Consider the following 14,802-nt stretch of genomic DNA (forward strand, 5'->3'; position numbering starts at 1 on the left):
GTGCAAGTCCCTGGCTTTGCCAGGGTATCTGGGTATCCGGCTACCTTCAGTCTACAGCCCAGGCCCACCTGCTTCAGGATAGTACCACCCAACGTGAGCTGGGAGATAAGAGCGTGCCCACCAGCCATGGGTGGGGCATGATAGGAGTGGTCCCTCAGTTGAGGGTCCTGCCTCCCAGGTGTTGGCAACCATGGGTAGCCATCACACTTGCCTAGAGTTGTGTCCTGAGAGTCCAGGAAAGGCAACCTTGGGAGGAGAACAGAATTCATACCCCGGGCTCCGTAGATGTTGTTGCTGTGTGTCCACGGCCAGGAATCCAGAGAGAAATGAAGGCGCTCACAGCCCAGGACCCCAGCCCCCAGAGTGGGATGCCCACGTCTAGGGCAGGTCAGTCGTTCCCGTCCAGACCCTCACAGCTACCCCTCCCGCAGGTGTGTTTCTATGGTGATCCTAAGTGCAATCAGGTTGACTGAAGGAGAGCATCAGTATGGATTTAGTGTCTCCCGACAGGCATGCATTGAAACGTGTCCTTTCTTGAGAGGACCGGACACAAGCTGATGCTGGCCAACACAGTGGACATTAGAGTAAAGGTCAGAGAGCTCCAGGAGAACTGCAGCACGGTCAAGTGGGTCCTAGCTCCTCCGCAGCCAGAAACAAAGCACAGAGTGTGGAGGGGAAGGAGGACTGGCTCTCACGTTGGTTCCAGGCACCAAGCCATGCTCTTTCAGGCTCTTTCCCAATCTTCACACAGTGCAGCAAAGGGATTAGTCTTATCTGGAGTTCTCAGAGCCCGACCATGAGAGGTCGAGGCATGAGGTCACCAGGTGAGTCAGACCAAGCTAACCAGCCTCCAGGTCATGTGTGGACTCAGGAACGCCTCACCCGATTCACAAAAATAGAAAAGACAGAGGGCCGAGGATTTAGCTCAGTGCGTTAAAAAGTGCTCGCCGTGCAGTTGTGACGGGTTCAGCTCAAAGCCTGAGCATCCGTGCAAAGCCAGATGCGGTGTGAGCATCAGCAGGCCCAGGTGTGGTGTGAGTATCAGCAGGCCCAGGGCTCCTTCAGGGAGGCAGGAAGCTGAAGCAGGAGGATATCTGGAAGCCGGAGGGCCAGCTCATCTGGCTTTGTAGTGAGTGACAAACCATGAAGACACCCTGACAGGATTGGAATCAAGGGCTGACTGACACCTGTCGTCCTCTGACATTCACCTGTGTGTCACGGCGGGTGTGTGCCTACATTCACACAGGTACAAATGCTTGTGTGTGCATATTTTACACACACACACACACACACACACACACACACACACACACACGGTGTGCTCATATTCACATTGACGGTTTTCACTTCCTTGGGGTGGAGTTTTCTTTTCTAACCAAGAATTTTAGCTGAGAGGTGTGTGTGTGTGTGTATGTATATATATATATATATATATATTCTGATTTATTTCTTACATATGCCAACAAATTAATTTTTCTTCTGATTAAAAATGGAGGTTTTTTTTTTTTTTTTTTTTTTTTTTTTATCCTGTGCAGAATGTCACTTTCTGTGATGTGGTCAGCTTTCCACTGGAGCGTGAATAGCCTGAGTCATGTGTCTTTAATATCTGAGCCATCGCCCATGATTTACAGGAGTCAAAACTCTCCGGTGTCTTATGGGTGGGGATTTGGATGGTTTCCAAGTCTATTCCCTTGTTATAAACCATTCAGTAGAGAGTCTATTTACTTATCTATCTCTTACCTGTGCACTGTAAGCACCAATAACGTCAATTGTTCAGAGTGGAAGAGCCAGGCTGGAGGGTCTATATTCACTATTACATTTTTAATAAGAGATCATCAGCTGTCTTCTGCCCTGAGTGTAAAAGGGAAAGATCGTATTGCATTTACCACACATCTCCAGTATTCTGCTCGGGCCCGAGGGGAATGTGAAATGACTGTTAGCGAGTTTGTTGCCCTCTAGGAATATCCATCTATGCAGCATGCCCGATCTGAGGGAGAGGGTGTCTGGGGTGTCGACTTGGGCGGGTGTCAGAGGAGAAGGATCTTCTTCGGCTTCTCAGGTCTGTCTTGCGAGCATCCTGCAGGGTGGTGTCTGTGGGTGCTCTCTCCGTTCTCTGGGGTCACGGATGTGGTTTCTGTAGAGCAGAGGCCTTACCCTGTGTCTGAGGATCCGTCTCGCACATGGACATTGCCTCGCAGAGGGGTTGTGATTACATCGTCCGATGTTGTTTGAGGGCCTAATGGAGGTATTCCCTATTTGGGGTGTGGGAAAAAAAAAAAAGAATGACTTTGCCCCTCTCTCTGCAGGTCATGGAATATCAGCCTGGAGGGGATTTGCTGTCGCTTCTGAACAGATACGAGGACCAATTAGATGAGAGCATGATCCAGTTTTACCTTGCTGAGCTGATTTTGGCTGTCCACAGCGTGCACCAGATGGGATATGTGCATCGGTAAGTGAGGCTCCCAGGACTGTACCGAGGACTTTTCTGAATCCTGTCCAAGCTCCTGCATAGACAGCTTCATCTAGTTTTAGCCACCCTGTGATTGGCTGACAACTCTCCAAAATGGCCGGCATCTTAGCACATCCATTCGAACATAGATCTGACTGTCAGATGGAGCCAGGTAGGCACAGGAACCCCTTTTATGGGCCCCTTGGTAGGAAGACTGAGAGATGGGGAGAGGGACCGGCTCCTATCCTGGGAGCAGAAGGTGGGAACTAACAAAACAGCTGCAGCCCTGCCTCACTGGACCAAGGACTCGATTGAGAAAGGGCCGTTCTGGATCACCGATGTGCAGGTTTCGCTGAGTCTGTTTTTCCTGTTGCTTTGGGCATATAGCAGAAGCCTGTGTTAGATCAATGACACCCACCCTGTGGCTGAGACACAGATTCAGGAGGAGCCGGTCCTGCAGATGATTCGAATCCGAAATTTCCCTTCAAGGCTCCAGTACGTTGGTTGCCTGCCATGGCGCTTGACGTGGGGTCATGAGGACCCTGACTTCATTAATGGGTTAATGAACTGAGGGAGTCATACTTCGGTGTAACTTTGAGATTTTCCGCCCGAGTTCCCCAAAATAATGACTCTGAGACTTCTTATCTATGGATAAATGTGTAGCCCAATAGCTTTGACTTGTTCCCGCTAGCTCGTAACTCAGTTATCCTGTTTAAACTAGGCTAAGGCATGCCACGTGGTGAGTTACCTCTCCTAGGTTCACATGTCTGTCTGCATCATTGTTGGGGCAAATCTCTCACACCTGACTATTTCCCAGAATCCTATGTATCTCCCCTGGATGTCCCACCTTCCAGTCTTGCTTTAGCTCATTGGCCGAAGGCTTTGTATTGGCAGGTGATGCTTCCACACAGTACATAAAGCTTCTTTCTACATTTTGGTGTTGTGGGGGAGTTCTGGCAGCTGGAACATGGGGCTGGCTGAAGAGGTGAATCCCCAGAGGGTGCCTTTGAAATGTATATCTTGTCCCTGGTCTCTGGCCACTCTGTTTTCTGTTCACCACAAAGTGAGCTGCTTTGCTAGGTAACACTCCTGATGCCATGATCTTCTACCTGCATCAGGTTCAAAGCAGCAATGGCCACCTGCTGGACTTGAACCTCTGCAGCAGGGCATAAAGGCAAAGACTTTTCTCATTCATTGATGACAAGTGTGTAAAGCACAAGGCAGGTCCCGGGGACCTGATGGTTCCCCACTGCGTGTCACCTTTTACAGGATCCACCATTACCTTGTTATGTCACGCTGGTGTCCAAGCCTGTAACATGTGGGCATTTGGAAAGGAGGGCATACATACATGCATATGTGCATACACACACACACAGAGCAGGGATACAGAATATGGGACAAAGATTTTTCCAGTTGTGAACCACATGACCTTGGGTCCTTGGGCAAGTTCTTTGGCTTTTTTGGTCTTCATTTTTTTAAAGAGTTATTTACTTATTATATGTGAGCACACTGTAGCTGTCTTCAGATGCACCAGAAGAGGGTGTCAGATTTCATTATGGACGGTTGTGAGCCACCATGTGGTTGCTGGGATTTGAACTCAGGACCTTACGAGAGGTCAGTGCTCTTAACCTCTGAGCCATCTCTCCAGCCCCCTTGGTCTTTGTTTTTTGCCATGTAGAAACTTGAGCCTCCAGTAGAAATAATTCACCTGATAATATCTCATCTGCTTTCTTTTTCTCCCTCCCTTTTAAGAAGTTAAATTTAGTTTTCCAGACGAGTTGGCATAGCATAAGACACATGCCGAGGCCTCTGGCTGCCGTGAGGCCCGGGCTGCGTAGCTGGCAGCTGGCTGACACAAACACAGTGCTAATCTAAGGCTGTGACCTTCTCACAGAGACATCAAGCCCGAGAACATCCTCATCGACCGGACGGGACACATCAAGCTGGTGGATTTTGGATCAGCCGCTAAGATGAATTCAAATAAGGTGATTAGGAAGTGGAATGAGCTGGCTCAGGGGTGATGTACGGTAAAGAGCGTTCTGTGGTCCTCCTGGATCTGGCAGGTGTTAGGACACCATGGTGAGCAGCATTTGGGAGCCTCATCTGCCAGGGTTTGACTCTTCTGGGCGGTGGGGCTGGAGGGTGGGGGCTCAGGGATGTCTCCCAGATGGCGCTGCCCTTATGTTAACACCTGTTAGCACCCTGCCAACTCTCTGGGTATTCTTACCTTTTCCTTAAAAAGAAAGGAAAGTGTCCATTTTATTTTCCCTTACCTTATAGAGACCGTGTTCTGTTGCATCGCCTTGCTTTATTTGAAAGTATTTTGATGAAACATGACCTTCTTTTTCTTAAGTGCTCTCCACATGCAGCAAAATTGAAATTAGTCACTAGCACTAGAGACTTGGAATTAAACATCCTGAGGTGTCAAGATGCTGATGTTCAAAAGTATCGTTTTCGCTGGGCATTGGTGGCACATGCCTTTAATCCCAGCACTCAGGAGGCAGAGGCAGGTGGATTTCTGAGTTCAAGGCCAGCCTGATCTACAGAGTCAGTTCTAGGACAGCCAAGGACAGCCAGGGACAGGACAGCTACACAGAGAAACCCTGTCTGGAGAAGAAAAAAAAAAGTATCGTTTTCAAGTCTTGGGCCTTTGAAAAAGTTAAGTCATGTTGCACATGTTGCTAACAGAGAGCCAGGGGAGGACCAACCAAGATCAGGATGGAGGCTGCTTTCAAGGAAGATGACAAAGTCAAAAAGACAAAGGGTTAAGAATCCTCTAATAAAATTGGCTCCTACTGAAATGTGAATTCGGGGTTAGCAGCGTAGGAAGGACAGGTCTGAGGGAAGCGCTTCCTTCGGCTTTGAGTCTGAGCCGCTCAGTGACTGGAGCAAATCCTCTCTCTGGAAGCCGTAGGTTCTACTTAAAATGCATAAAACCAGAGGCCGCCTCCAGGTCTGAGACTTAAGTCCTTTCTCTGAAGGACAATATGTAAAATTACTTTTTCGTCCCCCGACTCCTCTGGGGAATGGTGGATATTATTAGGTTGATATTAGGAAAAGGCTCAGGGCTGTGTTAGCTCTGTGCACTTTGGAATCTGGCCTGTGTGTTCTGCCGCTCTGAGAACTTTCTGAGGTAACTTACTCAGTGTTCGGCTGCAGGAAACCAGGAGGACCCCCCCCCCCCCCAACACACACACAGTCCAAATCCAGCATTACTTTCTTTTTTATTTTAAGGTTCTATCCTTTAAAAAAAAAGATTTATTATTAATTTAATTATTGGGTTTTGAGACAGGATTTCTTTGTATAGCCCTGACTGTCCTGGAACTATAGAAGACCAGGCTGGCCTCGAACTCACAAATCCCCCTGCCTCTGCCTCCCGAGTTCTGAGATTTAAGGCGTGTACTAGCACTGCCCAGCCTTATTATTTTATTTATTTGTTTATTTATTTATTTATTTATTTATTTATTTATTATTTGTGTGTGTGTGTGTGTGTGTGTGTGTGAGAGAGAGAGAGAGAGAGAGAATATGTGCCACACGCGCACAGAGAGAGAGAGAGAGAGAGAGAGAGAGAGAGAGAGAGAGAGAGAGATATGTGCCACAGGCGCACATGCCTGAGACAGCCAGAAGAGGGCATCAGACAGATGCCCCTGAAGCTGAAGTTGCAGGGTGTGGTGAAGCTGCCTGGCCCCCCAAGTGCTGGGGCTCAAAGCTGGGTCCCCTCGAGCAGCAGGAAATGTTCACAGTTGAGCTGTCCTTCCAGCCTCCCAGGTTATCTTCCTCTTATTTATGTATTCATATTAAGAATGATGTCATCGGGGGCTGGTGAGACGAGTCATAGCGTTAAGGCTCCCGCTGTCAATCCTGACCAGCCCAGTTCCATCTCCGGCCCGCATGGTAGAAGGAAGAAAACTCAACTCACCTCCACATACTGTCCTCGGACCCCATGTGTGCATGGTGGTACCTTCACACACACACACACACACACACACACACACAGAGAGAGAGAGAGAGAGAGAAAGAGAGACTAAATGAATAGATAAAATACAGAAAAAAATTTAAAAAATTGTAGAATCAAATCATTTTATGTTTTAAATTCCAAAATAAGTAGCATTAAGGATGTTTGGAAATAAAAACCACAGGGAAATATTTCATAAACTTATAAATCTATGTGTACTATATATTTTTTTGAAAGGATGTTGAGGGTATAGCTCTGTGGTAGGGGATACACTTTCTTTTCTTTTTCTTTTGGTTTCTCGAGACAGGGTTTCTCTGTGTAGCCCTGGCTGTCCTGGAACTCACTCTGTAGATCAGGCTGGCCTCGAACTGAGAAATCTGCCTGCCTCTGCCTCCCCAGTGCTGGGATTAAAGGCGTGCGCCACCACTGCCCGGCTGAGGATGTACTTTCTGTGGGTGAGGCCCTGAGACCCACCCATGACTCCTCTCCCCGCTTCCCACCCTAATTAACGTACAATTCAGAAATAGATGAGAAAGCGCAGACACGGACTTTAGTGGAGAAATGCACAAGGGAACAGATTCAATAGCATGGACCCTTCCTAGGGTTCAGAGACTCACAAACTGTATTAGCGATATTAATAAACTGATGTGCTCAGGAAAAAAAAAAATTACAGGACAGGTTTATACCCCAACAGTAAATCCCTCGCCATTGCCCTCTGGGTCTGGATCCGTCCTTGTTGTGGGACCTGGACTGTGTGTGACTGGATGTCGCTGATCTCTCCTCCCATTATCCTCCCTTAGGACAAACCCAGGTGTCTTCAGCTCTCCCGCTGTACCCCGGGGTGGAGGCAGGAAAACCCACCCTGGGTTGGAAATGTCGACCATAGATTGAGAAGCTTCTGAAAACGAAATAATTCTAGAGTTGGCACCATGTGTCTGCAGTAAGAAAAGCCCACAGGAAAAAGTAGATGGCGGTTTACCAACCACCGCTCAGGAGAGAACGAGAGGGTGAAGAGTAGGCCCCGAGGTGGGAATGGCTGCGAATGGCGGCTCATGCTTTAAGCCCAGCACTTGGGAAGCAGAGGATAGCTCTGAGTTAGAGGCCAGCCTGGTCTACATAGCAGGTTCTAGGGTAGCCTCGTCTACCTAGTGTAGACAAGGGCTAGACTCTTGTCTAAAAAAAAAAAAAAAAAGAACCCCCCCACTGGATCTGGAGTCAGTCTCTTCACTGCCTCTTCAGTGTGAACTGCGGCCGCTGGGCTCTCCAGGCAGGAGACACTCGGGTTTGTTGGTCATGGAGTAAAGATGTTCACAGACTTGAGAACACGTCTCCCCTCCCTGTGCTGTCAGGGCCAGAACGTGCAAGGCAGATGAGGACAAATTTAGTGGATTTGTAGTGTTTTATTTTGTGTGTGTGCGCGCACTCGTGTTATGCATGCGCACACACATGCATGTATGCGTGAGTGTGTGTGCAGTGCATGTATGTATGTGAGTGTGTGCACGTGTGTGTGAATGTGTGGATGTTTGATGGGTGAGCTTGTATGTGCATATATGTGGGTGTGCATGCATATATGTATGAGTGTGTGTTCATGCATGCATGTATGAGTGTATAGGTATTTGTGTGATCACATATGTGCATATGTATGGGTATGTGTGCATATTTGGATGAGTGTGTGTGCATGCATGTGTGAGTGTATAGGTGTTTGAGCACGTATGTGTGTATGTGTGACTGTGCATTCATATATGGATGAGTGTGTATGTAGATGTGTGTGCATACCTGCGTGTATGTGTGTGTGAGCATGTAGGTGTGTGTGCACGTGTGGCACCTCCCGAGTTGTACCTTGTCTGATTTGGGATCTCCTTGTTCTTTGCTTCTGTATATACCAGGCTGGCTGGCCCGTGGGTTCTTGGGGATTCCTCTGTGTCCACCTGCGTCTCCTGTTAGGCGTGCTGGAATGCCAGTCCTGCTGTGCTGCATGGTTGCTGGCCCTAGAGCTCAGGTCTTCTGGCTTACACTGCAAATGCTTTACCCGCTGAGCCATCTCCCAGCCCCTTTAGCAGTATTCTAAATGTAAAGAAAGGTTTTATTGTAGATGAGCGGCAGTTTAGAATCAAGATCGTGTGGATTTATCGATGAGAAATTCTATTGCTTTGTCTCTGATTAATAATGGGCGGGGAAATGAACATGTTCATATTGGATAAGTAGTTTATAGGCCTAACATAGGTTCTGCTTGTTTTTTTTTTGTATTTATGACTATACTATAAATACAGTCTGAGCTGGGGAGATGACTCTTTTGTTAAGGGCTGTCTTGTGAGCCGGAGGACCTGAGTTCAGTCCCAAGTGAAAGGTCAGGCGTGATGGTGCATAGTGGAATCCAGAGCTGGGGAGCACTGGGCAGGCACCTCTCCGAGTTGGTCAGTCAGCTAGCAGAAGCATAGAGGGCTGGCAAGATGGCTCAGCAGGTTCAAGGTGTTTGCTGCCACCTCTGACAACTTAGTTCTTCACCTAGGACCCACTTGCAGGAAGGGGAGTACTGGTGTCTGCAAGTTATCTTATGACCTCCAGCCACATGCTTGGCGGCGGGCCGCACGCGCGTGCGTACGTGCATGCATGCATGAGTGTGTGTGTGTGTATGTGTAAGACATTAAGATGGAGAGTGAGGAGGACACCCACCTTGTCCTGTGACCTCTCTTCACACATGCACACGCGTGCTCCCCAGGTCACATGTGCTGAACTTCCTGCATGCCACCAGTCTGCAAATCTCTGTTCATTTCCAGATGTCCTCTTGTTCTGTGGGTATTTGTGAGTCTTACTCATAATTTGTGAGTCGAGTGAGTTTTTCCACCTCCTGTTGTCTTTATTTCAAGTTTCTCATTCAGAAGGCAGCGGTAGTATACTTTACCTTAGTCAACACTACCATGGGCCGGGCGACCTCCGGGCCCTCTTAGGCCCACTTCCCTTACTGGAGTCTCAGAGAAGGGCGGACAGTTAACCTGTCTCTTCTGGCTCTCAGGAAACTAGATGTAAAGAGTTTGTAATGTAAATAAACTAGATGAGTGTGTAGTAGTCAGTTCTCCAGAAGCTGGAAACCCAGAGGCAAAAACTCTTTTCACACTTAAGTAGGAGCAAAGACTTCTTCATTCCTGTTGTTTTCCTATTCCCTGTCTTGTGTATTTATAGACAGAGGCCTGCATGTAACATAGACATATAGAAATCACTCCTGTGGCTCTGCCCTCCCCCTTCCCTCCACCCCCCTCTCTCAGGCCCACACTCTGGGGGTGTAGGTTTTCCTGGCCCCACAGCTAGAAATTAGAGAAATGAAAATTAACTCCTACTTCTGCAGGTGTGTATGCATGTGTGTGTGTGCATGTGCACATGTATGTGTGTGTGTGCACACGCATGCACGCAACCATGAGTCCTACAAGGAAAGATTGTTTATGTAATTTCACATCTCAACCCTTTAAGGTAATGGCTTGAGCGAAAGAGAATAGTTTCCTCCTATATTTTATTTTAAAGATTTATTTAAAATTTATGTGTATGTGTGTGACGGTGTGCATATGCCACTGCAGTCCCCACAGAGTCCAGGAGGAGGGCCATCTGATTCCCCTATCCCCCAAGCTAGGTTACAGGTGGTGGTGAGCCTCCTGCTGTGGGTGCTGGAAGTCAAACTGGACCCTCTGTGGGATCAGTGGCTAATGGGACTCGGTAATCAATAAAGCCTTTGTCAACCGCTAGCACACCGTGGTTAAAGTTGCACAGAGAGTGCACTAGCAGGAACTTTTGCTTTCATAGCTTTCTAGCACAAATTGCTAATGGGATTTAGATAATTATTAGTCATAAATAATTAGGATATGTGCATGTGTCTGTACATTTCTATTCTTAGATAAGAGGAGTTGTGTGCTTATCTGACTTTTTTGGTCATTAGTTATAAATGAGGGGTTGACAGTTTACACCCTTTGATTGGGTCACCTGGCCAAGGTCAGCTCCCACTGGGCTTGAACAAGTGACCGTGCCCCACCAGCTGGCGGCAAAGAGGACAGAATATCTTAGAACATCCCAGGTGGCAGTAAAATAGACCCTAACCCATGCAGGTGATGTTCATCGAACAATGACACGGTCCGAGAGCTCTCTCTCGAGCCACTTAGAGGTTGATTTAGTTATGTTCAGGCTGCTGACATCAGGGCCGTCCCCAGGGCCAGCTCCTTTGGGGGGTCAAGGTTAAGTCACATTGTGCTTCTGTCTAGACTCAGTGTTTCCCTGTGCATCTTCACCGTTGCCTCTGGCACAGGCCTGCCTGTTTCCTATACAACATGACTTTGGAGTATTCTCCAGTGCGTCCTTGTAGTGAAAGTCTGTTGTCAGAGATCAGTGTCAGCAAAGGCCAGCTTCACTATTTCCTGTGCTGCGCCTGAGGAACGGGGTCGGGGAAGGGCATAGGGGACCCGGGGCAGGAAGTAGGGACCGGGGAGGTCAGGAAATGGGAGATTTGCAGGAATTATTTTATCATTCCAGTATTAATACGTACATGTGTGTCCTGTGTGTCTGTAAATACATGAGGGAAAGATTATGAAAACTATAAGAATATTCTGATATTCCTATTATATATCCGTATGAAAAAGGAATGGGATAATCACAGCAATGTTTAATATGTTCATATCTGTACACATATACACAAGTGTACACACCTCCATATACAAGTGAGGGAGTGAGAGCTCAGCTCATCCCTCGGGTAGGAGGAGAATGGCCGTGCTTGAAGGCGTAGCAGAAGGGACTTCATCTCACTGGGGAAGGGGGCTTTGTAGTGCCAGCCCCCAAAACTTCCCCTTCCTCTCAAAACTCTGAAATCCAAGCAAAGCAAATTCGTCATCACACTCCTCCTTCTCTCCCTTGCTATGCGAACCCTGGTTGGCCTAGAGCAGAACTCATATGTCACCATGCCTGGCTTAAGTCTGTTTTTTTTAAAGATGTATTTATTTAAAGATGTATTTATTTTATGTCTATGAGTACACCGTAGCTGTCTTCAGACACACCAGAAGAGGGCATCAGATCCCATTACAGATGGTTGTGAACCACCCTGTGGTTTCTGGGAATTGAACTCAGGACCTCTGGAGGAGCAGTCCTTGCTCTTAAAGGCTGAGCCATCTCTCCAGCCCCAGGTCTGTTTTCTTGATGTAAAGTCCAGTCTTAAGGGACTTTGGCCATAGTCCCCGGACCTTTGGCTTCTGTTGGAGGTACTTTCTGTCCTTTAGTAATGAGTTTTCCTACACCTCCTAACTGCTGACCTAAGGCAAGGCCACAAATGCTCGGTTCCCAGGGCAGCGGTCAACACTCTATACCTGAAACCAGCCGTCTTCGCTCAGGTGGGCGGGAAGAGAGACTGGTGGATAGACAGGTATCCTCAGACCTTCCCATTTCCTGTTCAGTCAAACTTGAAAAGCCGTTTTGAAGATCAGAGGGGTTGCCTACTTGCCGAATCCCCCAGTGAGGGTCAGGGAGGCTAATTCTTTGATCAGTATTATTTCAAGAAACAAAGGCATTAAACAGTAAAACAGAAATTCTTAGGAGACTGGATGGTCCCTATTGTGGAATATGCTTGGCTCTATCGAAAGGCTTCCCACAGTGTCCTGTCCTGTCTTTGCCAAGGGTAGTGCTCCGGTGCTGGTGGCTTGGAGGGACCTGGTTTCCAAACAGTGAGGGGACCTTTGGAGCAGTAATTGGGAATGAGGAAGGCCATCTCATTAACATGCAGCCTGGCTGGGACTTACCCTTCACACTGCCCTGCAGGTGTGCTGAAGGTGGAACCAGATCCCAAGGCCTGGATCCATTCGCCTCCCCCCACACTTGAAATGTCTGACTTAGTGCTGTTTTGTGTTGCCAGCCAGCCTCCAGTTTCTCATTAATAGATTATTGGTCTTATAGCATAGATCCATGTTCAGGCTTCGTTCTCATGTAGTTCTCTCTCTCTCTCTCTCTCTCTCTCTCTCTCTCTCTCTCTCAATGTAGGGCATATGTGAGTGTGTGCACATATGTATGTGCATGGGTATAGAGGCCAGAGGCCAACACAGAGTCTCTTCATCATCGAATCCCCGGTTCACCAGTTTTGCTAGCTTGGCTACCAGCAAGCCCCTGGGTTCCCTCATATGAGCCTCCCCAGTGCACCCCCACATTCAGTTTCTTATGTGGGTTTTGGGGATTCCAAATGAGGTCTCTACACTCACACCAGAAGCACTTTTCCAACAGTCATCTCCCCAGCCCCATTTTGCCATATATATATGTGTGTGTGTGTATATATATATATATATATATATATATATATATGCCATATGAATATGTATATGTACACACACACATATATATGCACTCTTATTCTTTAATCTTATTTTACAGTCTTGTCTTTATCCCCCTCCTGGTCTGCCTTCTGCCTGATCCTCATCCCATACTTCTTCCCCCCCCCCCCCCATCTCCAAGAAGATGTCATCACACCTCCACGTCCACCCCCACCAAACCTCCTGATTCCCTAGGGCTTTTATTTTTTAATAGAAGAAGTTCTGTTGAGTTGGGAATGTAGCTCGGGCGTGGAAGGGACATTTACTTATCTTGCACAACGCCCTTCGTTCAGTCCCTCAGTACTGCCAAGAAGTTTCTGGCATATCAGTAGCTTGTACCAGGAAATCCACCTTAAAACAGTTGTGTAATGAAACCGTTATCAACAAGCCTTGCTTGCCTTTGGGTTGTGTTTTGCTTGCCTCCCGACCCCCATTGTTGGTAAAGCATTGGTATTTCTTGACAGCGTGCCATTTGACACGAGGTTTAAATGCCTGGGTGGGCAGTAATCAGTGGCCAATCACCTGGTGTCTGCACCCCCTGGAGGGGAATCAAGATTGTGCTGTGTCCATTTTAATTTCTGGCTTTCCAGGTGGATGCCAAACTCCCCATTGGGACCCCGGATTACATGGCTCCGGAAGTGTTGACCGTGATGAACGAGGACCGAAGGGGCACATACGGCTTGGACTGTGACTGGTGGTCTGTCGGAGTTGTTGCTTATGAGATGGTTTATGGGAAGACCCCATTCACAGAGGGAACCTCCGCCCGGACCTTCAACAACATCATGAACTTCCAGGTAAGGGTCATTAGAATTTGTACAAAGCTGACGTGCAAAGCAGAGCAGCTTTGAGCTTTCTTTCTCTCGAGGGCCAGTCACTGGGAGGGTGCCTCAGTGTGTTAGGTCGTACCAGCGAGGAAAAAAGGCTGCCATCTTAGCTCCATCTTTTTATTGCTTTCAAAATGCATTTTTTAAAAAGATTTATTTATTGTTATATGTAAGTACACTGTAGCTGTCTTCAGACAGACCAGAGAACAGAGAAGGGCGTCAGATCTCATTACAGATAGTTGTGAACCACCATGTGGTTGCTAGGATTTGAACTCAGGACCTTTGGAAGAGCAGTCAGTGCTCTTACCCACTGAGCCATCTCTCCCGCCCCTCGAAATGCATCTTGAGTTCACGGTTGTCATATGTGCATGAGCGTGAATCTTGGGGTCGACCAAATGGCTCCTTAGCTCTCTTCTTTTTCAAACAGCCCCGGGAGCTAAATATTACCACATCACATGCTGGTGAGGAAACTGAACCAGAGAGATGGAGGGACGGCTTGAAGCGGCACAGGCTGTCTGAATCTGAAGTGGGGACGAAGTGAGCAGAAGAGTTAGGCTCGTAGTCACATATGTCTGTGTATACACACAAGTACTTCTGGAGTAGAAGTGAAACCACCCTCTAATGCGTACACTCGCGCTCCATGAAGCCCGTTTCTAAAGGCTGTGATGAACCTGATTTAGTTTAAAGGCGTAAAGAGGCCTCATTCCCTCAGAGTCTGTAGCACCCAATTTTCATTTCCTTGGAATGACTGATGTGGGGTTTGGATTTTTTTTTTTTTTTTTTTTAATGTACAAACACTGTTAGCGAGGCTTCTCTTGAGTTACAATTGCTCTCTAGATAACCAACCCTTGGAGCTACTTTCCAGCCTCCACTTCAGTCTGCTCAGTCAGTTACCCAGGCTCAGAGGAGCCGCACTGGGCACCGCTGGGGACCGGGTCATCAGCTGTGAGCAGAAAGCCATCTCCACCTTCCCTCCTCACCGCGCCTCAGAAACCACATTATGGTCCGTAGAGAATCGGAACACAAGTGGGTGGTTGGCGGCAGTTGGATCGGTAGTTCAAGGTCCCTCCCTCTGGCTACATTTTGAGTTTGAGGCCAGCCTGCGCTATGACACCCTGTTCCAAAGGAAAAAAAACCAAACGCAAAGAAGCGAGGAGTGCAGTGGGAGCATTGCAGAAGAGAATGGCCGGTGGGGAAGCAGCCATCAAGAGCTGTGGGGTGGAGCTGGGTCTAGGCCTCCGAGAGAAC

The 14,802-nt window shown here is 47.9% G+C and overlaps 1 protein-coding gene across 22 annotated transcripts in view; it reads left to right on the forward strand.

Moving 5' to 3' along the window:
• The window catches only part of Cit (citron), a 163,730-nt gene that overhangs the window by 26,322 nt on the left and 122,606 nt on the right, over positions 1 to 14,802 (forward strand). For all 22 annotated transcript variants that reach the window (XM_006530131.2, XM_030254099.1, XM_006530146.3 and 19 more), the window contains 3 exons: positions 2,307 to 2,449; positions 4,344 to 4,434; positions 13,321 to 13,524. In XM_006530131.2, the coding sequence (XP_006530194.1) occupies positions 2,307 to 2,449; positions 4,344 to 4,434; positions 13,321 to 13,524 (438 nt within the window). The remainder of the gene's footprint in view (positions 1 to 2,306; positions 2,450 to 4,343; positions 4,435 to 13,320; positions 13,525 to 14,802) is intronic.

This window comes from Mus musculus, chromosome 5 (genome assembly GCF_000001635.26).
Source record: "Mus musculus strain C57BL/6J chromosome 5, GRCm38.p6 C57BL/6J".
Lineage (NCBI taxonomy): Eukaryota > Metazoa > Chordata > Mammalia > Rodentia > Muridae > Mus > Mus musculus.